The sequence below is a fragment of the Anastrepha obliqua genome, chromosome 1 (genome assembly GCF_027943255.1).
Source record: "Anastrepha obliqua isolate idAnaObli1 chromosome 1, idAnaObli1_1.0, whole genome shotgun sequence".
Lineage (NCBI taxonomy): Eukaryota > Metazoa > Arthropoda > Insecta > Diptera > Tephritidae > Anastrepha > Anastrepha obliqua.
This window is the reverse complement of record NC_072892.1, coordinates 178,923,960-178,944,823: the sequence shown is the minus strand read 5'-3', so window position 1 is coordinate 178,944,823 and position 20,864 is coordinate 178,923,960. Positions and strand designations below refer to the sequence as shown.

Below are 20,864 nucleotides of genomic sequence, written 5' to 3'. Positions count from 1 at the left end.
ATTCGCAAAAAGCTTTTAGAAAGGGAGCTATGATAATTATGCTGCGTAATTTGGATCCTCCACGTTTATGCAATGGCACAAGGCTAATCATCACGAAACTTTTACCGAATGTTATAGAAGCTATGGTTTTATCAGGAAATTTTGAAAACCACAAAGTTTTCATTCCAAGAATTCCAATGATACCGACGGATATACCTTTCAATTTTAAACGCCTCCAATTTCCTATTAGACTGGCTTTCGCAATGGATAAATAAAGCTCAGGGAGAATCATTAGCTGTAGCAGGAGTCAATCTAACCAACTCATGTTTTACTCATGGCCAATTATATGTAGCCTGCTCCAGAGTTGGTGCACCGAAAAACCTTTTTATTTATACTCAAAATAATATAACAAAAAATGTCGTATATCCGATCGTTTTAAATAATAACTAAACTGACTTAAAAAAGTTAAAGTTGTTTTATTTACATTGCATACTTTTAGATAGAAATGTGGGGTGAAACCCACGGGTATAAGCTATATTAGTATACTTATATCCATAGATTTTTATGAAACGTTGCTGCAGTTACAGTCCTTGTCCGAATATAAATCCGGGTCGTTCCGGTAATGTAGAACTGACTGACTGTCGTGGGAACGATAGGTCTGATACATACACGGGGAATACTGCTGAGGTGACAGTCCTTTGCCGGACATAAGTCCGTGTCGTTCCGGTTACGTAGAACTGACTGTCGTGGGAACTGTTAGTTTCTGTTGTTTGCCCTGGGTTATTGGGTTAATATCAGCTTCTTTAAATATGCATTTTTCCAGTAAATTTTGTCTCTTGTTGGACGACCACAAAACCTGCATTATTTTGTGTCTAGAATCCTTCATTTCCTTCAGAATTATTTCACATGATACGCCTCACTTCTGCATGTCTCACTTGTCGTTTTTGAATTCCTGACAAATTCAAAAAAAAACAAAAAACAATTTTTACCATGCATTATAACCGAAAGTTCAAAATAGTGTATGTTTTTTTCCTATATTCTGCAAACACGTTAAAAATTCATCGATCATAATACAGTTGCCACAGACTGTATATAAATCTGACCTCTGCCACTGCTGACTGCCTGCGTAAAAGCAATGAAATAATGAATACCTCGTCCGAGGCATATTATTTTATTGCAGTTGTTGTTGCATTAATATTTTTCTTTGCGTTCATACTGAGATTTCATATTGCCTTAAACGATAATTCGATACGCTGCATTTACCATTTTAATCGCCAACGGTTTCCTTTAATTTATTTCATAAAAGTCTAGGCGAGATAATAAAAGAAACTAATACCGATAATAATCATAACAATAACAATAAAAGTAATTTGTACACAGATAACTTCTTTGGTGTTGGATGGACAAAAAAATGAAAATGGATAAATAAAAAAAAATGGCAAAAATCAATGCGGTTTTCAGCCACTTCAAACTTGTAATTTATTGTACTAGAATTTAACGGGCTATAAAAATGCATACTCGGAATGGTTCTAAAAATTATGCTTAAAATAAAATAAATAAATATTTGCATAAAGTTTGAAACCTGGATAAACCTGTACATGGTTTTTGTAGCAGAATGAACTATATTTTTGTAAAAAATAATATTGAAGTGAACTAAGAAAAAAATAAATTGTCGGAACTTGTCAATAAGATATTAATAAATATTAATAACATAGGGCCACAATCTCGAAAAATATGATTTTGCCAATACTGATACCCAATTTCAACTCAAATATGTCGTTTATCTCTTTTTTATAAAGTAAGAAGTATGAAAATAAGAGGTTAGGCACATCATCGTGTCGAGTTATAAAGTCACCAACGATGGCTTCGCTCCTATACAGGGTAAAAGGAAAGAATAAACGACGTAAGTGCTCCGACTTCATATAAAAATACGGCAAAATAGTGAAATGGATGGATTTTTGATCATCGAATATCAAATTTCCATAGACAGAAAGAGATTGACGAAATTCCTTTCGAAAGTCACCGTTGGGACGATGTAATCAGTTCTTCCCAAGGTGTACTGAGTTTGTCGCAATAATAGACTGGAGTGATCAAAAGTGGACAATACGCAAAGAAAAAAAAAATTTTTTCTTAAATAATCTTAAAAACCGAATATCTCGAAAATTGAAAAATTAAAATATCAAATTTTTTAATTAGAATTTGTCGAAAATTTTCGAGTATGCAGGTTTATAGCCCATTGAATCTTAGTCAATAAAAATGTCAGCTTGAAGTGGCTTAAAAATCTCGTTTATTTTTGGCAATTTTTTTGCCGACGGTGTTGGGTACTTTCTTCCACATAAAAAAAAAAAATATCGAGCATTCTTTTCGAAAGTGCGCATTATTGCCGTATTTTGTTTTTTGTTTTTATGTTGTTTTTATTTTAATGTTCCCACAGGAGTCGGTTGCACGTTATAGGAGCGACCCGGATTTATATCCGGCTAAGGACTGTTAGTCGAGCAGTATTCCCCGTACATGTATGGTGAATGTTTATGCTGCTACAACAACAACAACAAAATGTCTTCTCAATCTCAAAAAACAATATCGCACCTACTTCCAGCATTTTTATAGATTTTACACTCACTACTATACACTTTAATCTACAGGAAAACTTGTATCAAAATATCTACACGGATTATAAAAATTTTTTTAGGTATAACTTCCGCAAAACAACTATTTCCTAAAAGCTTTACAAACTTGGTGTGTACAGTAAACTCTTGTGTAATACAACCTTTGGAAATCCCACCTCTTTGTACATAATTCCTTCGAAAATATCTCGCTCTCGCATTTCTTTGTGGCATCAAAAGTCAACATTGCGTCAAAAGGCTAATGTTTTTTTCACTAAGCCATGTAGTACATAACAGCTCTTGACATCTGCCTGTGAAAATAACAAACTACTCCGTCTGTTTGGTGTCCTCTTTGGTGCCTTTTTTCATTTCGACATTTTTTTACTTCACACTTCGCTGCAAAGTGGTTAACTCGCATCATTTATTGCCCGAGTAACCGACCAAATGTTATTTGCTCTGGCCGACCATTGACCTGCGCGCTTACTGCCTGCTTAGGTGGTGATGCAACCGCCATCGCCGCCGCCGCCGCTTCTCTTTTCCTGCCGCTATTGGCGGCGCAAAGGCAACAAAAAGAAGCACCACAGCAACAGTTAAAACGAAGGCAATTGTTGTGGCGGCAATGACCTGCGGTTAATCAAATCTCGGGCATGGTCGGCATTAATTTTGAACGAATATTCAAGCGGTCGCGCATTTAATCTCAGCTCCACTGCACAAGCGCTCGTTGGTTGCGTCTCATTTGTGGCATGTTGATTGATAATTGAGTCTAGCACGAAACTTAGATGGAAGAGACGCGACCGGTGCAACTCCACCTTGCGAAGCAGCAACGCACGTAGTCGCAGAGGACCGTCAGCTCGATTCGGGAAGCTTTTGGGGAGTTGTCTGGTTGCTTTCCTCACTGCTGCTGCTGCACTGCAATCATTTTCATCTCCCCATACATAGCTGTTGCTGTTGTCAGTCCAATTATTGTGGATAAGTGTGCGTGGCATGATTTTCACTCATTTTTCTGAAGCAGTTTAATCTTTACAAATTTTCAAGATGATTTGCTGATTAAATTGTTTGCTATAATCACATGCTCTCCACTCTCGTTGTTTTTGTTTACTTGGCAATTAGATTTGTATTACGTACACACAACCACACGCTTATTTTTACACACACACGCTTCACTCACATTTTTCTGATTGCTTGCGGTTGGTGGGCCAGCGAGTTTATAATGGGTTAATTTTTCGCTTATGGCTGAAAATCGTAAATCTAAAACGGAATATACAATTTTCGTTTGCTTTGGGAACACTTGGCGAGGGATATTTGCTGCGTAAATAAAATAATTTAAACCCAAGTGGGTCTTTAAGATAAAAATAATAAACATTTTTCTTAAAATAAATGGTTACAACGCCAAAAAAAATGGCACAATGGCACAAACGAGAACAAAATAATGACGAAGAGAAGCGCATAAGAAATCGCAGAAAACTAGCAAATGGTTAGAGAGTGGACGAAATGCAACATTCATTTTTAAAATCAAAATAAAAGGATTGAGCTTTTCCTTTGCTTTGCTATGTTAGAAAGAGCAAATTTCCATTATTTTTCGAAAAGAAATTCTTAACGGCCTCATCTGTCTCCTTCTATCCCAAGAATTGTTGATGTATCCTGCCACTAAGTCTGGCTCCGTTGTTTTTAGAAGTGCTTAGGGATTTTTTAAGGGCTTATGTCTACATAGAGCGATCGCTTTAGTCGAATAGATTGGTGCGTGACTACTATTCGGTACTTTTAATAGCGGTCGCCTCTCTGCAGGCAGTGACAAACCTCTGGGTGTATATCTGCTACGAAAAAGGTCCCCCATAAAATCTATCTGCCTTATGGAGGCGGTATAAAAGTGCCTTCCCAACGTTTAGGCAAATTTTTAATTCCCTGCTCAAACAATTTTTTATCCTTGGAGCCAAAATACGCTTCGACATCCCTTTTTATAGCTTCTTTTGAGGAGTAGTTCTTGTTACTCATATGGGATTGAAGTCCACGGAAAAGGTGATAATCACAAGGTGCAATATCCGGAGAGTATGGTGGATGCGGCATTAGCTCCCATCCGAGCTCGTTCAGCTTGCCTAATGTTTGCCTTGCGGTATGAGGTCTTGCGTTGTCGTGGTGAAACAAAACTTTGCGTCGATTCACTAAAAACGGTCGATTTTTGTTAAGTGCCTGTTTCAGGTTTGATAGCTGATGGGAATAATAATCAGCAGTTATCGTCTGGTTTGGTTCCAGAAGTTCATAATAAACAATACCGGCCATATCCCACCAAATAGACAGGAGAATCTTCTTGGGGTGAAGGCCATCTCTAGGGGTCGGTTCTGGTGTTTCATCTTTATCTAACCATTGGCGTTTGCGAACAGGATTATTGTAAAGGACCCATTTTTCATCACCAGTAACGATACGGTTCAAAAAACTTTCATATTCAAGTCGTTGCAGCAGCTGAGAACACACATTCACTCTCTGCTGAAGGTTGGCGACGGAAAGTCTATGCGGAATCCCTTTTCCCAGCTTTCAAACCTTTCCCAACTGAACCAGGTGCCTGTGAACTGTTCATAGCGACTCTCAAATTTGGCATTTGTTGCATTTTTACCAATTTTATAAAAAAATACAAAATATGCCTCTTATACGCATTCGAAGATTCCATTTTATTTTGTAACAACACGCGCTTCTATCCGCGATTAAAATCACTTGTTGAATGCACAATATATCAAAGAAAATATAAATAGTTCTGTTATATTCCGCGAAAAATTTTGTATACGCAAAAATCCTACAAAAGTGAAATTATGTGTAGAACACGCACGAACTTATGGACTGATAATTCCCTATACTGGGAATGCTGCTGAAGTGACAGTCTCTGGCCGGATATAAATCCGGGTCGCTACGGTAACGTAGAACCGACTGCCGTGGGAGCGAACTCATGATTGTTGTTGTTATTTTGTTTTTTATTTGTTGTTGTTGGTCGTAGTGTTATCCCTGTTGCTATTTTTTGTTTGTGGTTGTTGTTGTTGGTAATGGTGGTACTGTCTGTTGTCTTTCTTCTTGTTGTTCTTGTTGCAGCAGTTCACGATTGCCTCTCAAAGTGGGTGCCTTCGACCTCATTATTGCACCAGTACAAAAATGTTCCATTACAAAATGAGCTAGTTTTAACCTTCTAGCTTTCAACAAATCTATTCCTTGCAAAATTTCAGTATGGGTCTTCCATCACAAAAAACCTCATACGCTTAATCAAAATCCGCACTAAATCAAAAAAATGGAAACTTATGAAAGCCAATTTTTTCATTTCAAATTTTCAAAACCAATCTTAACATTCAATTTTTCGCACAGTGTATTTGAAAGGGCATGCGTTGAACGTCATTTAGTGAAATTCTTTTTGAAATATATTGAAAAACCTTTGAAGAATTTGAAGAATTCGCTGGCGGGAGAAGGATTTTATTCAAACGATTTTTCCTAGATTACAACTGAGGTTTCATGCAGCCGACATTTATCAATTACAATAAATGCAAGATGCGGTTTGCTTTCAAAATACTGTTATCTTTCGGTAGTTATAATCTGCTTTAAGCTACGGCGACACGCTCATGCATTTGCTGTCCAGCAGCTTCAGCAGTTTATATGTGTGCGTGTCGGGTGACGCACGTACTTGTTTCGTGTCACACATACTTGTTGTCGGCTTTTGCATGATGAAAATCAAAAATTTTAGATTTTTTCGCGGGTAAGCGTTATGCACCCGACATGCACACATATAAGCTGCTGGACAGAAAATGCATGAGCGTGTCGCCGTAGCTTTATAAAAGTGTTATGGCCTCGGGTGACGGTCAAGCATTGTTTGACAAGAACTTTATATGTGTGCGTGTCGGCTGATTGACGCTAATATCTAAAATTTTTGATTTTCATCATTCAAAAGCCGACAACAAGTATGTGTGACACGACGACACCCGACTGCACTAACACACACAAAGCTCAGTCAAGCATGCTGGATCGTCTCCCGAGGCCATTAAGCGCATTGAAAGCGTTTTATCAAACACGAAATTTTTTTGTTTTCAAAAATTCCTCGAATTTTCACCCAAAACCCACATAAAATGTTTTTGTGTTTGTTTACACAAATAAGCTAGCAAATATTGTTTTTGATTTCTTATCTTGGAGATTTTTGTCCTTCCCCCAATATCTTATCAAACTTGTTGCAAATCTCCATGTTTTCGTGCCGCTCTGCGCTTGCTGCTGCTTCTCTGCTCTGGCTTAATCTCTAGAAGTTGTCTGTGTGTCAATGCGCTGGTTTAGCTATCATCTATTGTACTCGTACGTATGTATGTGTGTATATGAATTTGTGTATAACAACAAAATTACTCGGCAGTCACGTACATATTCAAGAAATATCGTTTCTCTTTGATCCGAAGGGAGGATAGACCTCCTGTTGCCTGACAATCAGCGTAAGGACGACAACAAAGGCCACAAACCTTCGCAGTCTAACAAATCTAATCAACACAAAAACAACTATTGAGACATACATTTTCTTTATTCACAACTCACTGCCATTTTGTTTATGCGTTTGTATTTGCGTCTGTGTTTGTCTAGGTTCTGTTTGACAGTTAATGGTGTCGTTGGTTTGTTGGAAAATTTTGTTGAAATTGGTTTCGGATTGTGCGAGATGAGACAGCAGTGGCAGCACTCAACCAAATCCAAGACAATTTACGCTAAGTCAATGCGGTGATTTCTAGTCTGGCTGCTTTGAATTGAGTTTTCGGTGTGTAATCCCAGCGCTTTACTGTTGCTCTTTGTCGCTTATTGTTTTACTTTTATTCGTTTTATTTACGATGTTCAAGAATGTGCACATTGACCCAAAAAGTTGTGATAAGTCCTTTTTCATAAAAAAGTAATACATTCCTTTTTCTTTACCCCCAAATGCAACGAAAACTGTAAGCTTCACAGTTGCTCTATAAAGTTAAGGCGCTTTAAAAACTTTAATTTAATCTTTTTTCTATTTTTATTTCTATTTCCATTTTTATTTTTATTTTTTTTGTAATCAGTTGTGTCTCTAAAAAATCAGCAGCAAGCAGACCCCAGCAGCACTCAGTGGTATGCATTTTGGTACTTACAAGTACAGAATTGAAATTGTAGCGCTGCTGTTGTTGGTTTTCATTTAACTGTGGTTGTTTTTGTTAGCACCATTTGTGTGGTTTTTGCCTTTCATGGTTTTATTGCTCTGTCGCTGCTGAAATAAATCGATGCTGCTGACCTAAATATGAGTCAACGACAAAAAAAGGAGCCAGTGCTGCTAAATACCTACAAATGCACACACACATAGAAATTTACTTGCTTAGATATACTACGTCAGTTTCTATGTGCAATAAAGGGTTTTCTCAGAGGCGCTAGGAATTAAATGAAAATTAAATAGTATTCCATTACATTACCTTACCCATAGAGTATATCCAGACCTGATCTAGAACCGCTATCGTAGAGACATAATTTTCAACGATGTGACTGCTTACCAAATGGGTTCGATATAACTGATAAATGCAGTGGCTTATATGTACAGGGTTGCCAATATTCGACGGACCCATCTGGCAACCTTGTATCTTTTGAGAGAGACGTCAAATCGCTTAATGACATACCGCGTTGGAAGCGTCAGTCCAAGCAGATTTTTACCATGGAACAGTACACGCCACGCGAGCTCTCCCAAATTGTTGAAATTTACATTCAACAAATTTACATTCAATTGTGAAAGCTCAACGTCCGTATAAAAAATTAAATAATGTGAAAAGTGCGCCTTCTAAGAACACCATTAAACGTTTGTACGAAAGGTTTTCGACTGGTGATGCTCTTTCTAATCCAAAGAGGCCAAATCAAATTCGACCAAGGCGTCGCCAAGGACATCCCAAAATCGCCGTTCTCAGCAGTTGGGCATTGCTCGGACCACTTTATAACAAATTATGCGCATTGATTTGCATTTATTCCCGTATAAGATTCAATTGACGCAAAGGTTGTTGCCTGCGGACAAGCCTCGTCGATTGGAACGGGCCCAAAGAGTCATCGATATCCGTCGGGTCCGTCGAATATGGGCTTCGTGTGATCCTTTAGTTTAGTTTAGAAGAATATTTATGAAGTTTTTCACATAAGTTAGCATCATCTTCAACATTTGGCGTTGCAAGCCGAGGTGGGTTTGTTAGCCTTCTCTACGATATTCTTCCAGGTCTCTCTGTCTCTTGCTAGATATTTCCAGTTGGTTACTTTGTGCGTTCGTAGGTCTTCTTCTGTGTAGTTCATTAGTCTCCTACGCGGCGACTTTTATTTCTCTTTGTCATAGGTTTGTGCTGCAGTATAAGTTTTCTTCCATTCTTAGAATGTCCAATTCACCTTAGCCCTTGCTCTTCGATGATGAATTTGACAATGTCCGTCGTCGCCGTGCATGAATTAGAGTAACTCTTCGTTGGTTCGTATTATATAATCACCTCTTTTGTTTCGTGTGGGACTATACATCATCCTGAGTATTTTTTTCTCAAAGACTCGGAGGGATTCTTCTTCGGGTGCTGTCATGGACCACATTTCCGAGCCATATGTAGCAATGGGTCTCAGTATTATTGTTATACATATATACTCAGCTTGCAATTCCTAGTCCAGAGCATGTTTTATTTGAAGAATTATTCGTTCCTGAATGCACTCTCCAGCGTGATGGCCTTGAATTCTAAATAATTTCTTAGGGCAATTTTCATATCGGATATCGCAAACGAATATCAATGAATGTAAAGCTAATTAGTTTTCAAATACCGTACGCAATCTGTAAACTGCTTGTCATAAATCATAATAATGAAATGTCTGCCAAAATCCATACAAATTGCATTGCGGTGAAATATGCATGAAATTTCATATGCATCTCATGGCAGAATAGTACTCAGTTCACACCGGGCAACATACCAGCAACATTTTTTCACCCTATTCAAAATGCACATCACTTAAACTTGAGCCAAAACTGTCAGTTCGTTTGCGAGGGAAGTGCCTGAGTTTGAATACGCCGAAGACCTGGTATTTTAAAGCGAAACGTCTTCACAAAGAGTGTAGGTAAATCTAGTTTATAAATTTTTTTCTTGTGTCAATATACATTGATGTGTGTTAATTTGTTTAAAAACACTTTTCTTACCAAAATTTGTCATACACTTCTTTGTTTACATTTATTCAATTTTTATTCTGACAATTCAATTATTTTCTTCTCAGTTGACAATCAGTGTTGCTAGTAACTTTTCACGGCTATTAAAATGCATGTTGCTGGCGAAATTTCATGTGAAGTTAGTACTAGCCTTAACCACAAAATTTGGTCGCTCTCTATAGCTTTAGAGTGTCAGTAACATAAAGGCGTTACATATCTAAAAAGTTTACATAACTATCTTATTGAATACCCCTGTATTTATGTTCAAAGCGACCTTTTTTTGTTTTAGTTTTCCGTTTTTGTTTCCACATAGTTTTGTTGTGAATTGCTTATGCTGTTTATAGTTTGTATGTTACTCGTATGTGTTTGTCAGACATATCTGGTGTAAGTTGACACTTTGGTAAATCGAAATTGTTTTTAAAATTTTAAATCATTAAGACAATAATTGAGTTCTGTAAATGTTGCTGTTGTCACAAACAAAGTGATTATAAAATATTGAAATTAAAGGTTTTAAAGTTTCATGGTAATAATTATTAATCCATTTCGAAGAAGAAACAAGTGGTTAGTTACAGTTGATTTTATAGTTGGGAGAATGCCAATATGTCAAGGCTGATTAGAGAAGAGAAAGTGTCAAACATTTGAATACAATAAAATTTATAGAGTGGAATTGAGTACAGCGTGAAAGTTAGTTGAATGTTTCATAAACATTTCTTGATTGCTTTTTATAAGTTCTTATAAGTTTTTATAAGTTAACAAGTTCTCAGAAAATGGAATAAATTTATGATTCGCATGTGGTGCTGAGTTTCAAACCAAAATGATCTGGAATTACACCGCAGCCTCTCCAATACTAACACACAAGCAGTATTAAATTTTTAAGCAAAAATGCAATCACTTGAAATAGGTATATTTAATCGTTAAGGCTTCATTTATTTTTAATCCTTAACTTAACAGCTGCAAAATTTCGCCAGCAACACGCACTTCAATTGTAGTGAAATGTTGCTAGCAACATTGATTGGCAAAGGAGGAGGACACGTCAAATTTATGAGCATCGCCCCAGAAGAAATTTAGAAATTTTTGTAAAAAAGTGGTTTTAAACGAACTATCACACACATACACTTATATATATACATATATATTTACACAAAAAAATATAAAGAAAATTTACTTACACTCTTTGCGAAGACGTGTTTCTTAAAAATGCCATTATATACAGGGCCGTCGAGGTAAATCCGGAATGTTGAACTTAAAAACAAAACTATTGGATATTTACTTAAAAATAATTTTATTTGCACTTAACTTTGTATAATGTGAGTACACATATCATAGTTGAAAATTATTCAATGTAACCTCCATCTCGTGCAATTACCTGCTCCAGCCGCGACCTGAAGCGCCCACATGCGCGAGCTACCTCCTCTTTGTCCACTGTGGTCATCACTTCCTCGATGGTTGTCTTCAGAGCGTCTTTAATGTTATGAGACTTCGCGTTAACTTTTGCTTCAACTGTGCCCCACACGTAATAATCAAGATGATTGCAGTCTGGGCTTGAAGGTGGCCAAAAATCTGGTGACCAGTGGTAGGGTAGGTTGTTCTGTAGCCAAGCCTGAGTCTTCTTTGCTTTGTGAGCAGGTGCGGAGTCCTGCTGAAACGCATATTCTCTTCCAGCAGCCACGCGGTCCATCCAGGGTTGCGTTTTTTTGTAGCCAAACCACTCAATTATCTCTTTAGGGCTTTTTCCGGCGCGAAGTGACTCTAGTATCGCAGTTCTTCTGTCCTGCTCTCGACTCATCGTTCACTAGCACTTACTCCGACACTCCAATGTCAATCAGGAAACAATACACGAAAAATATGTCCCTTTATCAGCGGTTTTAGATTTAACGCTACTGCTCCAGATTTCCGGATTTACCTCGACGGCCCTGTATATATAATTGGCGCGTACACCCTTTTGGGCGTTTGGCCGAGCTCCTCCTCCTATTTGTGGTGTGCGTGTTGATGTTGTTCCATAAATGGAGGGACCTACAGTTTCAAGCCGACTCGGAAGGGCAGATATTTTTATGAGGAGCTTTTTCATGGCAGAAATACACTCGGAGGTTTGCCATTGCCTTCCGAGGGGCGACCGCTATTAGAAAAATGTTTTTCTTAATTTTGGTGTTTCACCGAGATTCGAACCAACGTTCTCTCTGTGAATTCCGAATGGTAATCACGCACCAACCCATTCGGTTACGGCGGCCGCCCTTAAAAAAAATGCCATTGTTTCGGAGTATTCCAACTCAGGCGCTTCACTCGCAAACGATCTGTCAGTTTTCGCTCATATGACATGAGCATTTAAATTTGGTGAAAAAATGTTGCTAGCGTCATGTTCCTGGAGACTGTGCGCGGTGTTTCCACGGCTTAAATTGCGTACTACGTTGCCGTGAGGTACATACGGCAATACAATTTGTATGAATTTTGACAGCCATTTCACGTGAAACGCAAACTTAGTACTATGCTTTATAAGAGATTTATCGGAAGAAGCATTTCTGGTCAATATGATTTTTTCCTTAAAAGAAAATTTGCAAAAAAAAAAAATTTAATTAATAAATTTAATTTACTAATTCAACACATAACTTTCCTCACATAACTCCTTTCCTTTTCCTTGGGTCATTATTCTAAAAAGCGAATGGCAAAAAAAAGTATTGGAGAGACTGAAAAGGTTTATTTCCTTATTTATTCAAGCCAAATATCACAGCTTACCCCTCGAGTCTCTCTACTCTTGCTTTTGCTCTTTTAGCCTTGCTGTGGTACAATCACCAACACGAACGTGGCGTGGTAAATATGGAACGTACTTGACGGGTTATTGTCTATTGAAACTGAGTGATCCTTCTTTTTCCCAAACTTCTCTTGATCTATAAAAGTTAGAATTGATTCTTCTCTTTCTGGGAATCGGTTTCAATAATCCCAGGTTTCTGGGCAACTGGAAATTTTTAATTTAATCTTGATAAGGGTCTGCGTTAACATACACACTTTCTAAATACAAACACTCGTACTCGATTTCTTGCTCAACGACAGAAGAACAACAAAGAAATAACCGAACTCACTACAATTCATTCAACCTGTCCCACGCGACGTATCAACTTGTCGGCAAAAAATCGTGAAGACAAAGAAACTGGCGAAGACTCAGACCAACCAGTTCTTTGTGCGCCAAAAAACACTTTTCTCTACTTGCGAATTTTTTTTTACATATTTGGATGGGCACGTAGATATGTGCATATGAATAAGTATCCATGCATATGTAAGTTATTCAAAAAAGGATGTTCACACTTCTGCTTTTTCCTGAAATAAGAAAAGGGAATTTAAGAGTTTAAGTACATGGAAAAGTGTGCGATGATCGAAAACAAGTAAAGACAGCAAAAGAAAAAGTGATTTGAAAAAGTGGCTTGAATAAAAAGTAAGGGGTTTGGGTAATTCGTTCACAATAGCAATGGTAGTGATAGATGGTAGGCGTTAGGCAGGCGTTAGTCTTTTGTTTTCGTACTCACGGCGGTATATCCTGTTTCTGGTTTTGTGTCATCTGATAGAGCACTCTGATGCCAGCATGACGATGAGGGCTGCCAGCTGCAGGCGTTCAGAACAGGGACTAACTATGGGGAGCGAAAAAATGATATCAATTTTGGCGAATAAAATGAAATAAAGCAAATTATAGTTGAAATTAAATTAAACGAAGTTAAAATCAAACTAGGCTTGACCAAATTAAATTACACATAACTGAGTTATATAAAATTGAGTGAAGTAAATTGAATTGATAAACATGTAAAAATGGAATATGGAAATAAAATGAAGTAAAGCAACATAGCACAACTGAACATAATATAACACAACACAACATAACATAAGACAACTTAATAAAGCATAGCAGAATAGAATAAAGCGAAAACGAAAATGAAAGAAAAAATAAAAACAGCGGGGAAAACATGAAAAAAAGGAAAAAGGAAGAAAAAAGAAAAAAAGAAGGAAAACAAAATAATAAAAAATAAGAGAATAAAATAGTAGACTCAAGTATAGAATAGATCTAAATAGATCAGATAAATTAAATTAGATAAAATTGAAAATGAAACAAAATAACGTAACACAACAAAACCATAAGAAAATATAACAAAATTAAAATGAAATAAAACCAAAACGAAAATGGAAACGAAAAAAAAAAAAAATTTTAAGTAAACATAAATAAAATAATAGATAAATTCTATAAATTAAATAAGAGATGAAATTAAATTAAAAATAAAATAAAATTGTATAAGATAAGATAACATAACATAATGTACCATAATATAGCATAAAATACAACATAATGACACTTAACAAAGATTTTTTTATTTCATAGTGTAAGAAAACATAGCATTACATAACATAACAGAACATAGCATAAGACAACATAACATGATTTAAGAGTGAACAAAGCCAAAACGAAAACGGAAACGAAAAAAATTTAAATTAATAAAATAGAATAAATTTAAATAGATGAAATAAATTAAAGTAGATAAAATTTAATTAAAAAGAAATAAATAAACATAACATAGTGCAACGTAGCAAAACGTATCATACCAAGGGAAAACATAATATAACAAAACATAACATAAGACAACATAACATGACTAGAAAATAGAACTACACATTTTAAGGCGATTCAATTTTTCAAGCGTCTGAGCAGTGAACAATTATAAGAGAGCAATGCCACAAGAAATCAGATACTTAGAAAGTTTGAGGGTACATCTATCGGTGACTAAAGGTCGGCTTGAAAATATGTATGTATACCTATTTGTATATTAACCCTGCATATTGGTACCGTAAGTAAAACTTGCACAATGTTTTGACTCTGGCCGAGATTCAGGATTGAGTTAAGACCGAGCACTGCTATTGTGATAATCTGATGAGAAATGAAACTACTCGGGCATGTCAAAGTGGTTATACCTAGAGGAAGAGGTTGTGAGATGGATTGGTTATTAGCTTGGAAAAGATTTGGAGCCGCAGACGATTTAGAGAGCTCGGCGTTCGCAAGAACTAAAAGGAAACAACGAAAAAAAAAAATGAACGTCTTCACTAATTAAATACTAATCAACATATAGGCACGGAAAACAATATTTGCAAATTTCCTGATACCTACCTCTATACACCAAATTTCTATACGTAATTCCATATTTACAAACAAGCAAAACCGTAGGTTTTTTTTTTTGAATAATCAATCAAAATATTACTTCAGCTATGTACCTTACGGAGGCACCGTAGTGATGTGGTGTCAGAAACAAAACTTCTCCAATTTATACCAAATGCAACATAACCAAAGCCATTGAAGAAAACGCGTTTAAAAAATATAGAAAATTTAGCGTGAACAGTCGAGGGAAATGCCGCTGTCAAGTTTGTATCAGATCATTAATCATTTCGGACGGAAAGAAAAATTAGGCTAAATTTTAGGATCAACAAAGCAAAGTAAAACAATAAAAACAACGAACTCAGGAAATGGTGAAAGGAGAAGAAGCTCTCGCTGTTCGCTGGGAGACCAATGACCTGCCAACAACGAGCAGTTACACAAAAGAAGAGACGTCGGGACAAATCACACTTCACACCAGTCACGTTCACTCGGTTGCGTTCTTTAGCTGTTCGGCGCCTCGGAATCGTGCGTTTCTTTTGGTGTTGTTGTTGCAACAAGCCATCCTTCACACGCGTGTCGAGTCGAGTGCAACCAGCGAGCAGAGCAACCACAAAGCCACACGCAAGTAAACAGACTCAGAACGGAAACAAGTTTGCTGCCTTTTGGCGCACAATGCCCCCCTCGTATGAGAGGGAAGAAGCGGACGACACGAAATTGAAGACTGCCGAAAGAAAGGACGTGCTGTTTTTTAGAAGTGCATAGTTACAATAAGAATTGAAACGAGTGTACACACATTCGTTGAGGGTTGCACTTGCATTACAGGAAGTTGGCAAAAAACAAACACCACAACAACAATAAGAAAGAATGATACTTGTGCAGCAGTCGCTTAAAAATAGTACAAAAAAAAAAGAGAAATAACCTGCAGTTGCAATGTGGATAAGCTGGAATGTCGGAAAACAGACAGCAAAGTGAAGAACATTCTCTGATACCCAACCTTAGCGCTATCTTTTCCATATGCTTCTTACGCGTCTTCCTTTCTGCGCGATCCACCTGCCTCCAGCTGCTAAACTGCTGCTTTTTACTAACACTCATAGCCATTTTACGAGGAAGCACTTAGTATTGTAGCGCAGTTGCTCGTCGAAATATCGCTTAGGCGAAAAAAAATCAATTCAATATGAGGAATTAAGGTCAAATCGCAAATGTGCGCAACACTTGTGCCACACCACCAACAATTTGATGTGCATAGTTGCATGTTAGTTGTCGTTGGCGATGACGCTGATGCCATACATCATCACCACTTACAGGATATCCTTTTGAGCACACAAATATCTATGCATGTGTGGCCAAGCAGTGACTCCATTGTGTCGATGAGGCTTCCTAGCGCCTGCAGGAATCCAATGCAAAGCATCCTGAGAGTATTTAGCGCATGTTAGTGAAGTGCAATGTGTGGGTTTTCCAAGTACGGAATCATGTGTACATACATATGCATGTATGTATGTATGCTTGTATGTATGTATCTATGTATGTATGTATGTATGTATACTATGCGGGTGTACATGTAGAGGCAACACCGTTCTTTCTCTTTATACGTGAGCAATGTAGTGAAAAATAGGACAGACTGACTCATAAAAATCCTAGTTTTACACTATCAATTTCGTGAGTGTCTTGTGGAGAGTGAAGGAGCAAAATTGCTTCCTGGAGCATGATGACAAGAGGCTCTGTCAAGAGGTTTTTGTTGCAAAACTTTCTAGTCAGCTTAAAAACGAAGGATAATATGAATGTTTTCGAAGCAAAAAAGTAGTTGCGACGTCCGCAAAACTTTCGTAAATTATAAATAAAATAACAATGTAAGGCATTAATTCAAACCGATGCCCGGTTTGGCTATGTAGCCCGCAACAATACTTCAATTTATGTAACAATTTTGATTTTTATGTTTGCGGAAGTGTTTGTCGATCATTTTTAGTCAATGAAAGGCATTCCCAGGATAGTTCAAATTATTTGCTTGAGATTTATCGCTTTTATCTGTATATTTTCTTACATTTTCGTTTTGGTTTTATTCAATTTTTATTTTTTTGCATAATGTTAAGTTTCCTAAAGCCAAAACTATTGAAATATAATTTTTAATTTTGTTTCAGTTTCAGTAGGTTTTGCTCATAACTCTTTGAGGGTCATTGTCTGGGGGCGCCATTATTCCAACTCTGGTTGAAAGACCTAGACCCACATAACAACACCTTGCAATCATCTTGTGTTATTTGGTCAAATTTCATGGCAATGGCAATTTTAAATTTTCAATATTTTGCCTAAGTGTTTTTAGAATAGATGAAAAAAAGAGTTAAAATTCACATCGGAGAGAAATATGTTGTTAAGGTTCATATAGTAAAATTATACGAGGAATAATTCTGCAGTACATTTAATCCATTAGCTCTCCCACGAAAGAGGCTTTTTGGACCCTTTGTTAGGAATTACGATTAAAATGCCAATTTGAAGGTCGCTAGAGAGTTAAAATGTTCTAGCAAATTATTTGCTATAAAATTTCACTAGAGGTTCCTTGATTCGGAAATTGTAAAATCAGCATTTGTCAGAATGTGAGTCACACATGATGCCCACGTGTGGTTCTAATGCTCCTTCACGTGTGGTTCTAATGCTTCTTCAGGATCACTACGATCCTTGTTCCTGCGTTGGAATTATTGCGCCAGCAAAAATGCGATTGTACAGTATAATTATTTTGATAGAGTCTTGAGAACTGGTTTTATGTGACCAACAGCCATACAGAGTTAGTAATTATAAAAATAAACACTGATTTCCTCTCCGCCAATCACCTTATCCGCTTCTGAAAGTCTGTTTTTCTTACACCTTAGAGCTCACTAAATGAAGCTAAAAGTGTTCAGTATACGCATTCTCTTAGTCCCTCTTTGATCTCATTTGATTTGATTTGATGTGACGTTTAATGTTAGAACAATATGTGATGTGAGGGATATGGTGTAATATATAGTGATGTGATGTGATAAAGAGTGATGTATCATACATGGTGGAAGAGTGATGTAATGTGTTGTGCATTGATATGATGCGATGTGATGTGAAGTAATGTGGTGTGGTGTGGTGAGTACAGTGTGATGTGACGTGAGGGTTGCAGTGTGATGTGACGCGAAGTTATGTGTTGCTATTGAAAGTGATGTGATAGGTGACACAATTAAGCGGTTCACAAGGTGCCGTAAGCCTCTTAGTTTCTCTTATTTCTTATGTCATAAAGTTTTCAACGGTAAAGTAAATGTTTAAAGGACATGAAACCACAAGCAGCTATTTTTTGACTGTGTGAAAATTCATAATATGACTTGTATGGTATCTACGTTGCGAACCCTTTAAATATATTTTTAGCCGTTTAAAGTTTGCAACATACAAACATCCAACACACACAGGGAATCCTTCCTTGTGAATACTACGCACATGGTGCGATTTGACATGAAGAGTTATGATGGGATGTGAAGGAAGTGATATGTGATTTGGAGGGATATCTTGCGAAGTGATATGATGCGGTGTGATGTGATGGGTTCTGAAAGAATAGGCTGCGATGCGATTTTATGTCAGTTAATTTTTTTAATAGTTTCTAATGGAAAATACGAATTATCAATACAAGCAAATATATTTTAATTAAAGTATTTTTTCACACTTCATTAGTTTTTAACACTTTCAGTTAATTTTTTAAGTAAAATTAGCTACTAATCAAAAATATGAGTTATCGTTGAAACTTACAAATATTTTAATTAAATGTAGCTATTTACGAAGCAGCTATTAAAAGTTTCTTTGTAAATATTGTATTTTTCACACTTTTTCATAAATATTAAATTTAAAAAAATTAAAAAGTGTACGCTCACATTTGCGAATGACCACGGCACGAATAAAAAAAAATTGGTTTCTTATCAAAGCAAATGAGGAGAAGACAGAGGAAAACAACAAATGAATGCCACATTTTCCTTTAAGTCACATGTGTGCGTACATATGTATGCAGCATCGGGTGTTTTTTTAGGAGTACGATAATTTAAATTGATAATACAAAAAAGAAATATTGTTCGAATGAATGTTTTTTATTATATGAATTATTGAATATGACATCCTGCGTATGTCTGCCGCGGCTACACGTTTGCATGGCCCATTCGATCAGTCCAATTTTTTACGAATTTTCTCAATAAATCTGGCCATATGACATCAATGGTGGCTTGGATATTGCAATACATCGATTGTTAAGCGCGCTCTAGGACCTAAATGACGTCGATGTTTAGCTGACTAATTTTTGAAAACAAAAAAATGCTTGGAAACAAAAATTCAGTCAGTTTGGCTCGATAGCACTCACCATTCACCGTAACGGCAGCTCCTTCCTCATTTCGAAAGCAATAAGGACCGAAGATGCCGCCGACGTATAAACCCCACGCAAAATGAACAAAGTGCTCTATGAACTTCGCGAACAAATTTTTGTTTTTTTGTTTAACGATCCATGATGACGTTCTAAACCTTACTGAACAGGAATGTCAACACATCTTGCCATTCTCAGCTGTCAAACCATAGTTATCGATATCGATAGTTCCCATGCAGCTAAAAAAACACCTGCTACATTATTATATTTTATAATCACTTTTGAATACAATTCAATATTTCCTAACCAATGCACTTGCTTGCTTGTTGTTTTTGTTATTGTTTGAAAAGCCACTTGAAGGTCCAACTGTGCGCTTCTGTGTGTTGCACTGTCAATTAATGCACACAGAGCGGCCGCACTGCTGAGGACTGAATTATCAGCGTTGGCGGCACCACCGGTAATGTGTTTATTTTATTGACCCAAACAAACGTGCTTTGTGACGTGATGTTTATGTAGGTATGTATGTAAATAGGTATCGTTGGATCACACAAAAACAAAGGTACAGACGTATTTATTTACAAATTTAAACAACAAAGAGCAGATCAACCATAAATGAGCTTCAACAATATTTTATTTATAGTCGCATTAGATGCTGTCGCCATTGTCTCAACTACGCTTCAGCTGCTTCCCAAAGTTTGGTCGCATACGCCACAGGCACTACAAGACAAAAGGTCAGCGGCGTTTGGTTTCAGTACGGGCTAACGACCAGTTGGTCTGTCACACAATATTTTATTTACAATCGCTCGGCAGCTGTCAAATGCGCTGAAGCGATCAGGTGATGCAAAAATTCAGTTTCATTTTCAATTGTAGAGAAAAAGTCGTCGAATTAGAAAGAAAAAGAGAGATAAGAAAAAAAGTTGAAAGAAAGACAACATAAAAAGCAAATAGCTAAATCATTTATCGCATAAAACCAGTAAACAAATGTGGCGACGATGTCTATTGACCGTCAATACAAAGAGCAGTCGGACAAGCTCCAAGCATCTACGTACACTCCATGCAGCAGGCCACTAATCAACTTTGATGTTTTTGCTCGCTTCGGCGCGCATTTCTCTTTTTCCGTTTCGACACCTAACCGCCGTACCTGATGGGTCTGGTGGTGTTGACTGGCAGCAACGCCAACAGTAGCTGCGATTGCTTGTGTGTTTGAGAGTGATGCTGTAGTGCTCATATGACGATCGAATGCTCGATGGTGCGCAATGCGTTCAATGAGTCTGCGTACACGACGGACGATCTTTGTATCAATCAAACGGTGTTCGATGTTAACTGCAGTGTTTAAATTACGAGTTCGCTTAAAGTCCGAAGGCCGAAACTAGACATGGGAAAAATCAGTTAAGGGGCAAAGTATTGCGTAAAGTGCAGAAATTGCATTGCACTTCAAGCTGCCAGATAGCCAACGCAGCTCTTATTGAAATTAAGTGACGAACGCGGCGGCTAAAACGACATCGCTTTGCGGTTTTGTGTGAATAATTGCAAATTTTTTTGCTGCTGCATGATGAGATGACTGACTACTCCAGTGCGGGTTTCCCTATGAAAGTGCAAGTTTTTCCCACAAGAGCTGCAATTGTCATAAAGATTTGTTGCGCTTACAAAAGCACTTCG

The 20,864-nt window shown here is 37.1% G+C and overlaps 1 protein-coding gene across 1 annotated transcript in view; it reads left to right on the top strand.

Annotated features, from left to right (window-relative positions):
* LOC129238766 (protein pellino) overlaps positions 1-20,864 on the top strand; it is a 136,012-nt gene that overhangs the window by 4,580 nt on the left and 110,568 nt on the right. Inside the window, exon 2 of the mRNA XM_054873945.1 lies at positions 2,987-3,183. Coding sequence (XP_054729920.1) covers positions 2,987-3,183 — 197 coding nt within the window. The remainder of the gene's footprint in view (positions 1-2,986; positions 3,184-20,864) is intronic.